Raw genomic sequence first — 14976 nt, 5'->3', positions numbered from 1 at the left:
CACCCTAGAACTCATACTAAATCAATTTAAATATTACAAAAATACAAACAATTAAATTGCATAGTGAAATCATATGTAAAAATATCACATCAAATTTTAGACACAAATGTTCCGTTCATCCAACGGTTTCGATGAAATGATTTTTTTATTTTTATTTTTATTTTTTATGATATGAATAATTGTGTTAAAAATGCAAAATATATTATTTAGGTAAAAAAATTGTCATTTTGTAATGATTTTTTTTTATTTTTTATAATAAGTATTTTGATTTTTTTTTTTTTTTATAAAAAAAATGTCTTGTATTTATTATTATTTTTTTGTTACCAATACAATTAAAAAAATAGTGTTTTGAGAACAAAATGAAAATAATAGTAATTTTGAAAATTTCAACATTAACAATAAATAGTAGTTCAGTTTTTTTTAGATGAATTGATTTATTTATGATAAGATGAAATGTATTGATAATATAAAAATATTATTTTGTATTGAATAATTAATTTTTTGTAAGTGAAAAATATATATATTATATTAATATGTGTATATTTATATTTTCTTTATATTTATAGACAATTATTCCATTAAAAAATATTGAGTAAATTTACTTGTGTCAAAATTTTATTTTATATTATAAAACATCATAGTTAAATTACTGTAGCAATTATACTTTTAGAGTTATAAGTGAATAAATACATAAATGGAGTTGTTAGGCCATTTCCAACCAGAGCTATTTTTTTTTTTTGTTGCTACAGTGCGAAGTCAATTTTAATACTCTATTTTTTTAAAAAAAATTATTTTTAAAATATATTTTTCTAAATTAAAAAAAATATTTTAAATTATAAAAATAAGAAATTTAAAATAATAAGAAAAATTAAATATCTGATAAGAAAATAAAATTGTAATTGAAATAAAATTATTATATCAACTGTATTTTTAGAGTTAAAAATTAAATAAATAAAATTGATGGATATGAGATGACATTAGGACTGAAAATGAGCTAACGTTCAAAATCAGAAGCGAAGTTAAAGAGAAAGAAGGTTAAATGCCCCCAGTCTACTTGAACGTCAATAACGATGAACAAAAGCCTATTTCATACTCATCAATCACTCAATCAATCTCTCTCTCTCTCTCTCTCTCTCTCTCTCTCTCTTTTCTTGAAGCAAACTTCAATGGCGTCCACCAATCGCAATTCCCAAACCTAAACCCAAATTCACTGTAAATGTAAACCAAACACCACCACCAACAATTCAATTCAATTCAATCCAATTGAATTCCGATTGTAACGGCTACAGTAGCTTCTGGCATTTCTTGGACGCCAAAACCCGCGAACTCGCCTGACTGCCTGTCTGCTTTCTCTGCCCTCGTTTTCGTCTCCATTCTGTGAGTCTTCCGTGATTTTCCGATCCTGACAACTTTTTCCGCACTGTCTTTCTTTCCCTGCTTTTTGTCGTGGAGCTCTGAATTTTCCCCTTCTTCTGGTCGATGGCGTGATGAAGCTGAAAATAGTTCACCAGCATCAGGACAATCGCGCCATGAAGGAGGACTTGGAATTGCCTCCAATGGAGTCGCTGCCGCCGGCCGAGAATCTCCGGCCGATGGAGGCTGTCCCCGTCTCGTCCTTCAACCCCGCGCTTGTTGTTGCCGTGAGTAATTACGCGCCTGGAAGATGTAGTATATTTGCATTAGTAGAGGCGGTTAATTGAATCAGATCTGGTTTTGTTGTGGTTAGGGCAAGAGGAAGCGGAAGCCGAAGGAGCTGATCGACGATGTTTCCGCCATTGTTAGAGCTAGGAAGAGGAAGTCCTCTTCTTCGAAGTTGAGAAATGTGAGTTTCCTCCATATCCGTTTCTGCTTGCTGCTTCGATTGCGTTAGGGTTTTTTGGTTTTGGATGATTTTATTTTTAGCTGCTCAATTGCGTCTGGTTACTTCCTTTTAGGGTTTCGAGGCAATTCTGCTTCATCGTTGTAGATGAATTCGTAGGACGCCATTGCTAGATCGTCTCCTTAACAGAACTACAAAATTGACCCTCTGTTGAACATCCACTGTGTTCATCTGAAGCAAAACAATGGCGAATTTGATATATAGATAGATAATTTGATTCAGTTCATCTGTATGTTTTAGCAAACGAAACTGGCATGGTGAGTTCTGCAATTAGTTCTGGTTACGCAGACGCCATTGCTAGATCGTTTCTTTGACAGAAGCCCAAAGATGGCCCTCTGTTAAACATCACCATTGAGCTCATCTGAAGCAAAAAAATGGCGAATCCGATTCTAGGGATCAATCTTCGGTTTATGTAAGCAACAATGTAGTGTTGGAATAGCTGTTTGTATGAACATCTACAATGCCCTCGCGGTATCGGTTTCATCTTTTATTAATCCTGCAATGGATTTTCGTCGTTTCGAATATCAGGTCTTAAAGTGCGAAAAGTTTCTAGGTTGTAAGCCTTGCTCTGTTTCATGTTTTGCTTGTTTTGCTTCTGTTCAAGAAATTCGGTAAAAATTTGTGCATAAATCGCAATCTGTTTACTTTTTTCGGCTGTCGATGAAATTTTCTGTGGATCTATCAATCTACTGTGCCATTGTTTTAACAAATGGATGTAAAAATTTGTGACAGGGGACATCTTTCGGCAGAGCGACATTCTCAAGGTTCGTCAAATACATAAAATGAAATGAATATAGCCAAGAAATTGTGTTCGAATTCTGATGACAATGTTTACCATTTAAAGCAGGAGTAATGTTGGTGGATCGAGCACGCCGGCACAATTTAAATCAGCAACCATGATTCGAGCCGAGGAGGTTCAAAAGAGTTTAGGCGACGAACACCCTACATTTTTGAAACCACTGGTCAGATCGCACGTCGGCAGTTGTTTCTGGATGGTACGTGATTATAATTTCTATATGAATTCGTATTCGAAGATGCATTTCCAATTTTGAATTAAGATTCATCCGTCTGCTGCAGGGTCTTCCCGTGCTTATCTGCAAGGTCCATTTACCGAGTAAGGATGCTACCGTTGTTCTTGAAAATGAAGACGGTGAGGAGTTTCCGATCAAATATATTGCACACAAGACGGGGCTAAGTGCCGGGTGGAGAAAGTTTGTCGCTGGGAACAAATTGCTCGAAGGAGATGTTCTGATCTTTCAGCTCACCAAACCTTGCCGGTTTAAGGTGACGCAATCTAACTTGTTTTACTCTCGAGCAATTCGAAATTTTCTACACAATTGTTCGACTATGCTGTGGGAAAGATTCATACTTTATTAAATAATGTTGATTGTCCGCGATCTTTCTGCAGGTTTACATAATTCGGGCGAACGATCTGACCGAGGTGGATGGCGCCCTTAGCCTCCTTATATTGGATTCGCAAACGAAACAAAACGATTCCGGTTAGTTCGTTGGAAGATCGTACGCTTCCATTCTTGTTTGTTTCTTGTGTTCAAGTTTCGCTAAAAATTTTTACGCCAGGCTACAAGGCGGAAGGGATTGATTTACGACGACGTAGCAAGAAGAGACATCCAAAATCGCTTCCATTGACAGACCTGCGGATGAAAAATCACGAAGAACGGCAATCGCCGTCTCGTCCCGAGCATTCCGGGAATGACAGCGACGAGGTTGCCTCGGAAGTCTTGGAGGGCACCAAGTTCTCCAGAGCTTCGTTAAATCTCAACGACGTTAAAAGCTTCGAGGACTTCCGCATCATCGTCAACGGTGCGTGCATTGACTCCGAGCTCCCGGAAGACATCCGTCAAAAATACTACGATCTCTGCTGCAGTAAGAATGTGTTGCTCCACGAGCATCTTCTCCCGGGTCTTTACACCAAGCTAGCTGCCGGCGTAATCGCGGAAACCGTCAACACTGCCGATCTCATACGTTCTTGCAAACTGACGACCCCGAGAAGGGATTTCGACGTGTGGGAGAAGTCTCTGAGATCGTTCGAACTCCTGGGGTTGAACGTCGGATTCTTGCAGTCGCGCCTGCGGCGGCTGCTCGACCTGGCGTTCGAATCGGACGGGTCGACGGAGATTCGGAGGTACTTGGAAGCACAGAAGGAGCAGGGTCGAACGGAAATTGAAATTCAAGAACTTGAAGCGAAGCTCGGGGAACTGAGAGAGATGCTGGCGAAATACGACTGCGACGTGGAGAGTTTGAAGCGCCGGGCGGAGAGTTACGAGCGACGGTTTCTAGAAGAAGCCGATGCGCCGTGGTGAAAAAAGAGTTGGAACTTTAGGTTAATTAGCTGTTTTTGCAGCCACTGTTGAAGTTTCTTGAATTGATTGTTGTTGTTATGTTTGTGTATGTATTTATGTGTTTGTTTTTGGATAATCTGGTCTGGTCTGGTCTCATCTGATCTTGATTTGGTTTGTGGTGCTGTTAGGAAAGTGTCAAAATCAAAGGCTGGAGGAAGTTGTACTTGTTTAATTTTGTTAAGTAGATTAACAAGTTAGGGAATGGTTCAGTGGTGACATGGGTAGTCTATATATATAGATAATTCATATAATTATAGTGTTGTTTATTTATAATTATAAATTTATTGTTTAATCGCATTAATATACTAAAATAAAAGAGTTACAAGTGATATTTTAGATGTCTATGTAAATAATATTTTCATGCCTCACTTAATAATAAATATTTTATTTAACTTATAGCTACTCTATATTTAGAAAATATTACATTAATAAATATTTAATAAGTAGTTTTTTATATAAATCAAATTACAATTTAATATATTCAATATATATAATAAACATTAAAAAAATATATAAAATATTAAATTTAATTCAATTCAAATATGCTCAAGAGAGAGAGAGAGAGAGAAGTGTAAGAGAATGATTGATCATGGCAAGGTACTTACTTGATTTCGTTCTTCCCCATGACATTGCACCCCAATGCCAATCAACTCTCTAGCCCTCTTCACTTGCAATATCCAATCAGTCCTCCTCAAGGCCCAAATCATCAGAACAGCACAAATCAATTGGGCCCCCAGAAGGCCCAACCACAGGCCCAATAGGCCCAATTTCATCACAAACCCAAGAAACACAGCCAGCGGCAATCCAACGGCGTAGAATGATCCAAGGTTGATCTGAACGCCGAGGCCCGGCCTGGCGCTGCCCCTCAGCACGCCGCAGCCGGTGGTCTGTGGGCAGTTCCCGAGCTCGCACAGCCCGACCACCGGCATGGCGGCGGCGGTCAGGGCGATTATCGCCTCGTCGTCGGTGAAAGCCGCCCCCCATGCAGCACGGAGGGCAACCATCACCGCCGCGGCGATCAGGCTCGCCGCAACGGCGCACGACACCGCAATGTGCGCCGTCGCCCGAGCCTTCCCCGGCCTGTTGGCGCCGAGCTCGTTCCCGACGCGCGTCGACGCTGCCAGGCCGAGGGCGGAGGGGAAGATGTAGACCAACGAGGTCGCCTGGAGAAGGATCCCCATGGCGGCGACGGCGTCCGCCGCATCGGCGAGGATCCCCGACAGGAGGATCATGAGCTCGTACCACCACCACTCGAGGCAGACGGAGAGGCAGCTCGGGACGGCGAGGTTGAGCACCGATCTCCATTCGTGGTCGAAGCCACACCGGAGGATATTCACCGCCGCCGCTGCCGCCGGAGGCAGCCTGCAGAAGCAGAGGTGAGCAGCAAGGGCGGCGAGGAGGATCATGTCGGTGAACGACGCCGCGACGGCGACACCGCGGACGCCGAGGCCGGAGAGAAGGTAATTTGCCGGGGCGTGGAAGGCGAGGGCGGCGGCAGCGCTGAGCATAAGAGGGGCAGTGATATTCTGAGACCTGAAGTAGATTTTGAGAGGGTTGATGAGGGAGTGGAAGAAAAGGTCGGGGACTGCGAAGGCGAGGTAGGCGGCGGCGACAGTGGAGACGGCAGGGTCTTGATCGAAGAAGAGGAGGACAGGGCGGATGTTGAGCCATAGTAGGGAGATGGGGAGGGAGGCGAGGAGGAGGGTGACGGTGGTTCGGATTAGGGTTTGGGTGATGAGGGGCCATTGTTTGGCGCCGAAGGCTTGGGAGGAGATGGCGTCCATGCCCAAGGCGAGGCCGGAGATGACGGAGTAGCCGGTGATGTTGGCGATGCCGATGGCGAGGGAGCCGCCGGCGAGGGCGTCTTTGCCGAGCTTGCCCAAGAAGAGCATGGAGATGAAGGACTTGCTGTAGATGAGGAGGCCTGTGAGGATCAAGGGGAGGGCTATGGAGAAGAGCATTTTGATCTCAAGAATGACCTGCAAATCAAGATCAAGAATTACACATTTGTTAGTATAGTAAGAAATAAGAAATCAACATGTTAGTTAATATATATATATATATATATATATTAGATACCTCTGAGAAAGAAAGGTTTTTGGGGGTGTTGAGGAGAGGGGCAGATGATGGTGAGGAAGACATGATCAGAGTAGGAGTGACTGATAGAACAATAAGGCCCTAATTGAATGTTGTAAGAAACAGAGAACAAAGCAAGCAATGTTGAAAATCAAGAACGGAGGGAGAGTGGTTTAGTTGCATGTCTCTCCCTCTCTCGAAATTAAATGAAATGGAACAAAGATTAAGACAAGAGAGCACATTCACCTCAGTTTCTTAGATATTTATCACTATTTGAATTTTTTTTTTTTCATAATATATAGCAGCAAATATTCTTTAAATGCAAAATTTAAACAACATACTCTCAATTCAAAATCAAAGATAGACCTTAAGGTTATTGGTTTAAATCTGACGGTCCACTTGCAACACATGGTTTACCTAATGTAATTTGCTTTGTCGAACCTAATTTGCAATGTATTAAGTTCGGCCGAAAATTTACCTAGAGCGCACTCAACAAGTAATGGTTGTATATTCCCATGTTTAAAGAAAAAAAAAAATCCAAAGAAAGACACCTGCCCCTGAACAACAGCCAAAAACTGACCTAGACTAGGGACTAGGGTTTAAGTTTTGCTCACACGGAACAATTACAGAGCTGAATAGGAACATAATATATACAAACATATGTTCTTATTACACATAACACAATAGTAAAATCATGTGATATTTGTTTATAATTACATATGTGCTTAGGTCATATATTGTATTTGTATTATATTAATATAGTATTATTTATAATAACATTGTATGCTGCATTTGCTTTTCCGCACATAATTTTAAATTTAGCAAGGTAGCCGGTGCCTACTTACACATCCATTGAATAATAATATATTAATAATAATAGGTACAGGAGGCAGGCAGGGTTGATGATTGGTGGGATGAGATGGAATGGCACGTGCCAAATGGGTGCGTGGGTGGTGTTGGGATCGGAATCAACATTAGTACCTCACGTGGGAGTGGGAATTCTTCCCACTGCGACGACACAAGTACACAGGTAGATGATGAAAACCAACCCCAACCCCAACCCCAACCCCCCTTCCCTTTCCCCTTCTATTTTGTCACTCTCTTTGTACCCTACCCACCCCACCCTTACAGGATACCATTTGTACCCAACCACCTCGTGAAATGTCCTATTTCACGGAACAATAACAATCATTACCAAACAATTTACTATCAATTCCATAGTGAAAATCCCAATCCAAATTACCATCAAATCTAAATTTCAATCTTTGCAACTTCTTTTTCAATGCAAGGAATAATACTAATACTTACTGCAATCCCGTCCTATTTCAAGTATCATCCAACTATTGACTAAAACAAGTATCCATTTACGGCATCTTTACTACAATACCAATGCCGATTCGATAAAAAAGATTAATTAATCACTCCACAGATGCTTGTAAGTAAACATACTCGATAAGTTAGAAACACTTACCAGCCCACATTGCAACTGATTGAATTGTGAAGGTTGAGGGATGAGACCTCAGTAGAGTCCTGATAGAATTTTTAAAAAGTAAATAAATAAATAAATCTAAAAATCAAAGAAGAACAACAAAACATGATAAGATGAGTACCAGCAGCCACTACTGTATTCATAATAATTCAAATGCAAATACCTTTCGAGACAGCGCGGACACGGGTAGGGTGTGCACAGTTTCGAGCCAGAGGTAGGCCACAAATAGGGATGTATCATTGCCTGTTACCTTAATGGTGAACCCGCCAAAATTTGATCGCGATTGCTATTCCCAGGCATCGTCATAAAGCATAATAGGGACCATGTCACCATTAATCCCCTTTCTGTCCTCCTCCTCCCCCCATAAGTCAGACAGGATCTTTCTGTTCTTGCATCCCCACTTTGGGGTGTCACTGCTGAAATTAGTACCGGCCCAAGCCAAAGATAAACCTCACATGAGGAATTGGCATCATAAAAACCATACCTGCTAGCTCTCCATAATCAAATTTATGTCCCCAACAGTTTCATCCATAGGTTCTATAAGACATAGAAGTTTCTCATTTTTAAACAAGGTGGTCTCTTAAGACATGTCAGCACATGTTTTCGAAGGCCTAAAAAATGAACCATAGGGAAAACTAACTGAAAGAAACATATCCATTTATTCGCATTTAATTAGAATATCAAGAGAATGCTGTTTGATTTTATTCTGTTCTAGTTGACATGCATGACTGCTCATAAAAAACTCCCTATGTAGAGAGACAAGTTTTAATTTATTCAATGGGCTAAAAGCTAGCGTACTATATGTTAACCGAAGACTAATATAGCCACAATGTGAAGAGTTCTTGGTGACTGTTCTTACAAAATCCAAAGCAGCCAGCAATACTCTTGAGATATAAAATCTGGATACTTCATAATTGCTGCGACAAGTAAATAAAAAGCTAATCAAGTCATGCAGAGGAAAAACAGCGGTAAACAATTAATCATAAGGCATCTTGAGGAGTCTATATTATTTTCATCATAGACAAACAGTTCCAATGCATTCTTTAAACATGGGATGAGGTTAGAAAGGCATCTTCAGTCTTCCAAGCTCATGAAAGCATGAACGATTGGTGCTGATGGAACAACTCATTGAGGACAGCTTGCTATTTAGAATACACAACAGCTAGATAATTCAGACAAATGAATTCAACTCAATGACAACAGCCAGGTCCATATCAAGAATACAGGAAAAAACGACAGGTCTAATCAAATTTCTAATTAGCAGTTGATTGCTAACAAATTCAATGGTCTACACAAAGATACAACCAAATTAAATATCTCCACCAACCCAACAAATCGTCCCTAAAGCATCACAAAATTTTGTGGATGAAATTTAAACAAGGCACCAAATACTTATTAAGTACTAATCATACTTCTCACGAGAAAGGAATTATGATTCTCCCAAAATGGATAAAACATGGATGATTCCCAAAGCTATAAGCAACTTATAAAGAGAAGAGATGAAATAAAAACAGCTACCCTTCACCCATCTGTGGGGGACCTAAAGCTGGGCCTGAAATCCTGTTCAATAACATGCAAGACATTCATTCAGCAGTACCTAAAGTGGGCCTCTACAACCTTCACCCAAAAAACATCACAAGACGAACTTCATTCCCATTTTTTATCCCGGTCCCCACTGTGTATTCAGTATGTTGAGACAAACATATAGATAAGGACTCACATTGGCAGCAATTTCTAAATGAAATTATATAGTAAGGCAATAACAATACTTGGGGAAATAGACTCTTAAATGTGGAAAAGATAATATTCAACTCATAGTGATATAAGAATTTAGAATGCTGTGTAAAGTAATATGCACCAATTAGAATCGACTTCAGAATGATGTGAATAAGTAAAATTCACCAATTAGCAACAAGTGTCAGTAATCCAACTTACAACATTTTCATTTCAGCACATTAGAACTTAATGAACAAGAAATTATAAGTGAAACTCAAGATATTCAACTCTGAAAGAAGTCTACAATTATTGAAGAAATGATCTTCAAAAAATGAAGCAATAATTGAAAGTTCTAAGTTGATAAATTATGAGAGAATCTTTTATCCCAAGCCTAGGCTAACATAACAAATTTGCTAACCCTAAAAGAGTCCAAATAAACATGGACAATTATGAATCATATACTCCTACTACCATTCATACTAAACTACCAATTATAGACGTCTTTTTGCTTAATATGATCCATTGCACTGCATGATCATACTGTTCAAATTCTTATAATCTCCAACTTCTAAAAATCAAGTTATACTTCTGACATTTATTTCATTTCAATGATAACCAAGCCTGAAAAAGTTCTTTGCCTTCACTAGTTACAACAAATGCTGACATTTCAAAGCAAGTCTCTGAGTTCCTTTTGCATTGACCCTTTGAGATTGAATTATGCTCAAGTTTTTATGTTTGTAGAATGTTAGACAATGTCACAGGAGAACTACTTAATTGATTGAAATCATGAAATAAACTGTTCATGTCAGATAATGATGATGCTGACTTCTGACTACTCATGTATTTGGAACGTTTCGAGTATGTTCCATCTGAAAGCTGGGAAGACAACAGAAGAATCAAAGGCCTCCCTTGTGGGGACTAAGGTTCTTATCCTTGTGTTGTCAGTATTAGGGGAGCAATATCGGAAAAAGATGAGGACCCTTATCAGAGTTGTAGCTTCTAAACCAATAGAAATTTGGTGAGAGATTGTAAATCCTTGAAAAATAAAGTTTCAGTATTCCCAGCACCACTTCAGCCTTTGAGATGATGGAAATAGTTGATATTCTATTATGGGAAGAACTTAATTCATGCTTATTCCAAAACCCTTTCCAGTTCTTAAAAGCCAAGTACACAAGGTGTCTATGTTTCTCCTTCACAGTTCTACCCATAGGGGCAAACCCTTTCCTCTTATCACCAGTTTTAGGACATGTAGGCTAAAACCCACTTTCCTCACAGGCCAAACAGCTCTAACGGCATAAAAAATTACCAAGATGCCCAAAATCCAAATGTAAATACATATTTAAAATGTTAAAACTTGCAAATTCTTCCAAACAAGACATACTGCATTGAAGGACTTTCAACTATAAGACATAATTTGCGTATAGAAGGCACATGTGTTAAGCCTTACACATCTGTTATCTTTGGGTGCTTCACGAGGGGGGACCACGACATGCTCACATCATCTCGAATATCTGTTCAAGGAAAATATATTATTGTCAAACATAAAATAGGTGGGAGATACAAATCATGATGATACATATATTAATAAAACCATAAATATTGGTAGTCCTGTGATTGTAAGCAATACAGGAGTAACATCATATTGTTACATTGTGAAATCAAGAAGGCGATATAATATCATCAGATCATACATGATACGAAAAGAGAAAACTCACGTGTATAGGCATTTCAGCAATGACCATACCACTGCTTTCCTCAAGGCTTTTAAGAATCACCACTTCTCCACCGACAACCATGTTGATCACTAGCCCATCTTCACAAGAAAATTGACGAAAATAATATTAGCCTATAAGGAAACTCACAAATTGCTACAATAAAAACAAAAGAAAGTTGATGCAGCCAGTTTCACTTTTTTGCTTGACTATTCAGGAAGAAAAATCACCATCATACAATTACTTCAGTTCTATTCAGTTAGCTACACCTATACACTCCTCCCCAAACTACAAGACAATTTACAGCCTTCTTTGACTACGAACCTGATGACAGACAAGTTGCCATGCGCCTCATATATGTCTCCTGTGGAAGAATGTATGCAATTTCTTAGGGAGTGTATCAGTGTCAATAAATTAAAATGAATTAGAATTATGAATTTCAAAGAGTAATTTCAATCTGAACAGAGCTTTTGTCAATAATAAATGAAGAAAAGGCACTTTTTTCCCTTGTGTTCAGCCAATTACTTCCTTGAATGATACTTCTGGAATTATATTTTGGCCTTAATCTCAATGTCCATTGCTTAAAAATAAATTGTAATGGTGATAATAACTTTTTTTTAAGAGCCAAAGTCAGGTTGTATTTTGATGTTCTGTTGTATTTTGGGAATAAAAAATTTTGAATTGCAATTTGTTTGATTCAATATAAATAGGTATTTAATGTGATATTTTGAATGAAAAAAAAAAATGTATGTAATATATTAATTGAAAAATAAATATATGATGGTATGATTTTTAAGGGGTGGGGGGGGGGGGGGGGAAGAGTTAATGTAGAAGCATATTGATAACAATTATGGTAAAACAAAACCAAACAAACTCTCTATTTCTCTAATTGAAAACCCAAGGCAAGCATTCTCTACAAATCAGCTGATGTATGATATGAAATTTTTTTTGAGGTAACAAGAGGGTATAAAGGGGCCATATACAAGAGGTAGATAGCTGCCGCACCATAGAGAAATAGAAAATGGTTCAAGGTGATGATGGATTAGAAATATGACTCAAATGCTACAAAGCAACTTTCCTGATATGCATCATTGTGGAGTCCGTGAGAAAACATAAAATGAATATAGAAAACATAATTTGTGTAACGTATTTATTTTCTCTTTGAATAATGATGAACCAAGTAAAAGAAAGAAGATTATGCATTAATTTCCCATATTTGATCTCTAAGATAGTTTATTTTTTATTTAACGAATATATGTATAAATACTAATAGTAGTTACATGATGTTGGATTGTTATTGAGAAGTCAGATCATCTTGATATAAAATGGGCAAACTCGGAGTAGGTAAAAAAATATAGTAAACTTCAGCATACCTATAGGACCCTTGATCCAACTCATAAAATCCAACTGATAGACATATCAACTACAGCCAATAGCATATCCAGGATGGTTGAGAATCTAACATGCTCCAAATTTTTGTCAGTTAAGTCTATAAGTACATCATAGTTTTGAGCTCAAGCAGAACAAGTCAACTTCACAAAACTACATAAAAACATCATCAATCCTGCACAGAGTAATTGTTTCATGTTGGTTGTCCCATAATTCTATCAAATATTATGCATCCTTCGCGTGAGGATTTATAAACTCATCCATCAATTATGCAATTTATATTTTTACTTAATGTTATCATAAGAGTATATGCAATGTTGTTTAGAAATGATTTCATGGTCCACAAGAGCTATTCTAATAAACCATTTCCTACTTATGTACTATGTCATCGATTTATTTATTTAGTTTTTTTTTTTTTTTTTTCATTTTTCTGGTTTTGGACTTTTGCTGGTTGCCAAGTAATCTCTAAGAAACAACCAATCCCTCTTACTTAAATAGAGGCAACTTAGGAAATGAAAAGGCTGAAGAAAGGATGTACGCAGTGATCTTCATTGTTGCTAACACCATCTTCACCATTAGCTAAAGTTTCATCAACGAGCATCCGGAAAAACAACCATAAGGAAATACCTAGACTAGTATTTAAATTATAAGAACGTAAGCATGCAATTTGATATATAGGTATATTGTGAAGTAAAGACCAACCCAAATACTTTTACAAAGAACTTACAAACATTACTAGCATTTAGACAAGACAACATGTAGCTAATATTCTTACTTAAAGCATAACCACAGTTTTGTACATGCATTTCTTTGCAAGATACACCAAATCTTATATTCAACAATATGATTGCAGAAACAGTAACGGAAAAACCTAAGGGTTAAAACTAGAACAAACACAAAAAAGACCATTAAAGCAGAAACAGAGAAAAAAGATTTCTGAAAAGCACACACCTTTTTTGTTGGCAGCTCATAATTAATCAAAATGCGAGCTGAAACAGGGGCCTCGGAGGAGCCAAGGAGTGGAAGGCAAGCATCTGTAACAACAATCAAGTGTGATTTGCGGTCCTCTTCCTTTTCTGACTCACTATCAAGTTTCTCTCGTCCCAACCTATTCCACCTCACAATTGCCTGACGAAAATCATCCAGAATTCGTGCTCTGTCTGCTTCTGGAAGATCACTATACTGAAACATTAATGCATTAATGTATCAAAAAACATTAATGCATTAACGTATCAAAATAAGACCATATATACATATATATATATGTGTGTGTGTGTGTGTAGTGCATAGCATACCTACCAGAGAAGAAATAGAAATATACGAGGATAAATTAGAGACATTGGAACAGACGGCATCAAGCTCATCACGGGAGCTGCAGCACACAACCATTGGAAGGCAAGGACGTTGCCCAGCCATTCCTAAAAGATCCATCAGCGTTTCCTGTTAGATTGTTTCCAGTTTTTAAACACATTCGGTGAATAATCCGCACACAGAATTAAAAGATTCAAATTCGTTATAAAAAATGCCTCGTGACAACCATCTTGAATTGAAGTCTGTCTACAGCCAGGTAGAAATGGCGCTGGGGGCTGAAAAAACGCACGCCTTTTAAGCGAAACCAAATCGAAGACGGCGTACCAAAAAGAGAAAGATTCCGCAGAATTACACGAAACGAATGAAGGCGTACCTAAAAGAAGACGGCGTCGATGGAGAAGTGGACAGAGGAGATTCCGCAGCATCCATCGGGCCTCGGTTCGCCGCTCGCAGATTCTCCGCCGGTAATTCGCCCCCCGCTTTCTCACTGTCGGAGATCCGTCAGAACTTCCCGATTTACACCACCGCAGTTTCATACTATCCTGCTGATATTCTCATTCAGCTCCCTGAACTTTGATTAAATGCGAATAAGCCCCTTCAGTTTTACTTTTTCCAAATGAGCCCATCTTGAAACTTTGAACGGACAATTCCACGTGACGCTGTTCATCGAAGTAATCTTATAAGTATTATATAATTATATAATATAAATTTAATAATATATTATAGATCGTAAAAATATTTATAACATTAATTATTAAAAATAATATAAATTTAATAATATTTATATAATATATTATAAATCGTAAAAATATTTATAACGTTAGTTATTAAAAAAAATATATTTTATTATCAAAATAAAAAAACAAATATTTGGTTATTGAAAAATAAAAAAATTAAAAAAAAAAAAAGAAAAAAAAAAAAGGAAAACTTGTTAGTTAAAGCTAATCAACACCACAAGTGTACTGTGTTGGTTGCAAAGATCTTTATTATTTATAAAATTTATCACCCTACAAACCCATTAACTTAAGAATTTAATTTTCATTG

At 37.9% G+C, this 14976-nt stretch overlaps 3 protein-coding genes across 12 annotated transcripts; 1 reads left to right on the top strand and 2 right to left on the bottom strand.

The window, feature by feature from the left end:
• The first annotated feature begins 1061 nt into the window (after positions 1-1061).
• On the top strand, positions 1062-4483 carry LOC127258193 (B3 domain-containing protein Os01g0234100-like). 3 transcript variants are annotated; one of them, XM_051284942.1, is made up of 8 exons: positions 1062-1377; positions 1494-1640; positions 1727-1822; positions 2612-2643; positions 2724-2874; positions 2957-3163; positions 3288-3378; positions 3458-4483. In XM_051284942.1, the coding sequence occupies exons 2-8, from the start codon at positions 1530-1532 to the stop codon at positions 4198-4200; spliced, it is 1431 nt and encodes a 476-aa protein (XP_051140899.1). In that variant the 5' UTR covers positions 1062-1377; positions 1494-1529; the 3' UTR covers positions 4201-4483. The 3 variants fall into 3 exon arrangements, with proteins under 3 accessions (XP_051140899.1, XP_051140896.1, XP_051140897.1); XM_051284939.1 differs by having other exon boundaries at positions 1062-1640; XM_051284940.1 differs by having other exon boundaries at positions 1063-1640; positions 2727-2874.
• Positions 4484-4768: 285 nt separating this feature from the next.
• On the bottom strand, positions 4769-8024 carry LOC127258194 (protein DETOXIFICATION 48-like). 2 transcript variants are annotated; one of them, XM_051284944.1, is made up of 4 exons: positions 7968-8024; positions 7787-7845; positions 6319-6417; positions 4769-6218 (listed from the first exon to the last, which is right to left on the bottom strand). In XM_051284944.1, the coding sequence occupies exons 3-4, from the start codon at positions 6379-6381 to the stop codon at positions 4827-4829; spliced, it is 1455 nt and encodes a 484-aa protein (XP_051140901.1). In that variant the 5' UTR covers positions 6382-6417; positions 7787-7845; positions 7968-8024; the 3' UTR covers positions 4769-4826. The 2 variants fall into 2 exon arrangements, with proteins under 2 accessions (XP_051140901.1, XP_051140900.1); XM_051284943.1 differs by lacking the exons at positions 7787-7845; positions 7968-8024 and having other exon boundaries at positions 6319-7359.
• Positions 8025-8061: 37 nt separating this feature from the next.
• LOC127258196 (ATP-dependent RNA helicase eIF4A) lies at positions 8062-14480 on the bottom strand. 7 transcript variants are annotated; one of them, XM_051284948.1, is made up of 8 exons: positions 14306-14480; positions 14159-14207; positions 13921-14061; positions 13573-13803; positions 11557-11596; positions 11236-11333; positions 10968-11031; positions 8062-8220 (listed from the first exon to the last, which is right to left on the bottom strand). In XM_051284948.1, the coding sequence occupies exons 1-7, from the start codon at positions 14359-14361 to the stop codon at positions 11014-11016; spliced, it is 633 nt and encodes a 210-aa protein (XP_051140905.1). In that variant the 5' UTR covers positions 14362-14480; the 3' UTR covers positions 8062-8220; positions 10968-11013. The 7 variants fall into 7 exon arrangements, with proteins under 7 accessions (XP_051140905.1, XP_051140906.1, XP_051140903.1 ...); XM_051284949.1 differs by lacking the exon at positions 8062-8220 and adding an exon at positions 8270-8288; XM_051284946.1 differs by lacking the exon at positions 8062-8220 and adding an exon at positions 8435-8721 and having other exon boundaries at positions 14306-14479.
• Between the last annotated feature and the right edge of the window lie 496 nt (positions 14481-14976).

Source organism: Andrographis paniculata, unplaced genomic scaffold (genome assembly GCF_009805555.1).
Source record: "Andrographis paniculata isolate CXL003 unplaced genomic scaffold, ASM980555v1 Contig59END, whole genome shotgun sequence".
Classification (NCBI taxonomy): domain Eukaryota; kingdom Viridiplantae; phylum Streptophyta; class Magnoliopsida; order Lamiales; family Acanthaceae; genus Andrographis; species Andrographis paniculata.
This window is presented reverse-complemented; position numbering and strand designations above follow the sequence as displayed.

What these genes read in the sequence shown, in the direction of transcription:
- LOC127258193 (XM_051284939.1), top strand. Translation starts at nt 1,488, where the DNA reads ATGAAGCTGAAAATAGTTCACCAGCATCAGGACAATCGCGCCATGAAG. An exon ending in ACCCCGCGCTTGTTGTTGCC is followed by an intron (nt 1,641 to 1,726) that starts GTGAGTAATTAC and finishes TGTTGTGGTTAG; the next exon opens with GGCAAGAGGAAGCGGAAGCC. An exon ending in CCAAACCTTGCCGGTTTAAG is followed by an intron (nt 3,164 to 3,287) that starts GTGACGCAATCT and finishes ATCTTTCTGCAG; the next exon opens with GTTTACATAATTCGGGCGAA.
- LOC127258194 (XM_051284944.1), bottom strand. Translation starts at nt 6,381, where the DNA reads ATGTCTTCCTCACCATCATCTGCCCCTCTCCTCAACACCCCCAAAAAC. An exon ending in AAAACCTTTCTTTCTCAGAG is followed by an intron (nt 6,219 to 6,318) that starts GTATCTAATATA and finishes CTTGATTTGCAG; the next exon opens with GTCATTCTTGAGATCAAAAT.
- LOC127258196 (XM_051284948.1), bottom strand. Translation starts at nt 14,361, where the DNA reads ATGGATGCTGCGGAATCTCCTCTGTCCACTTCTCCATCGACGCCGTCT. An exon ending in ACAGACTTCAATTCAAGATG is followed by an intron (nt 14,062 to 14,158) that starts GTTGTCACGAGG and finishes ACAATCTAACAG; the next exon opens with GAAACGCTGATGGATCTTTT. An exon ending in ATGAGCTGCCAACAAAAAAG is followed by an intron (nt 11,597 to 13,572) that starts GTGTGTGCTTTT and finishes ATTCTTCCACAG; the next exon opens with GAGACATATATGAGGCGCAT.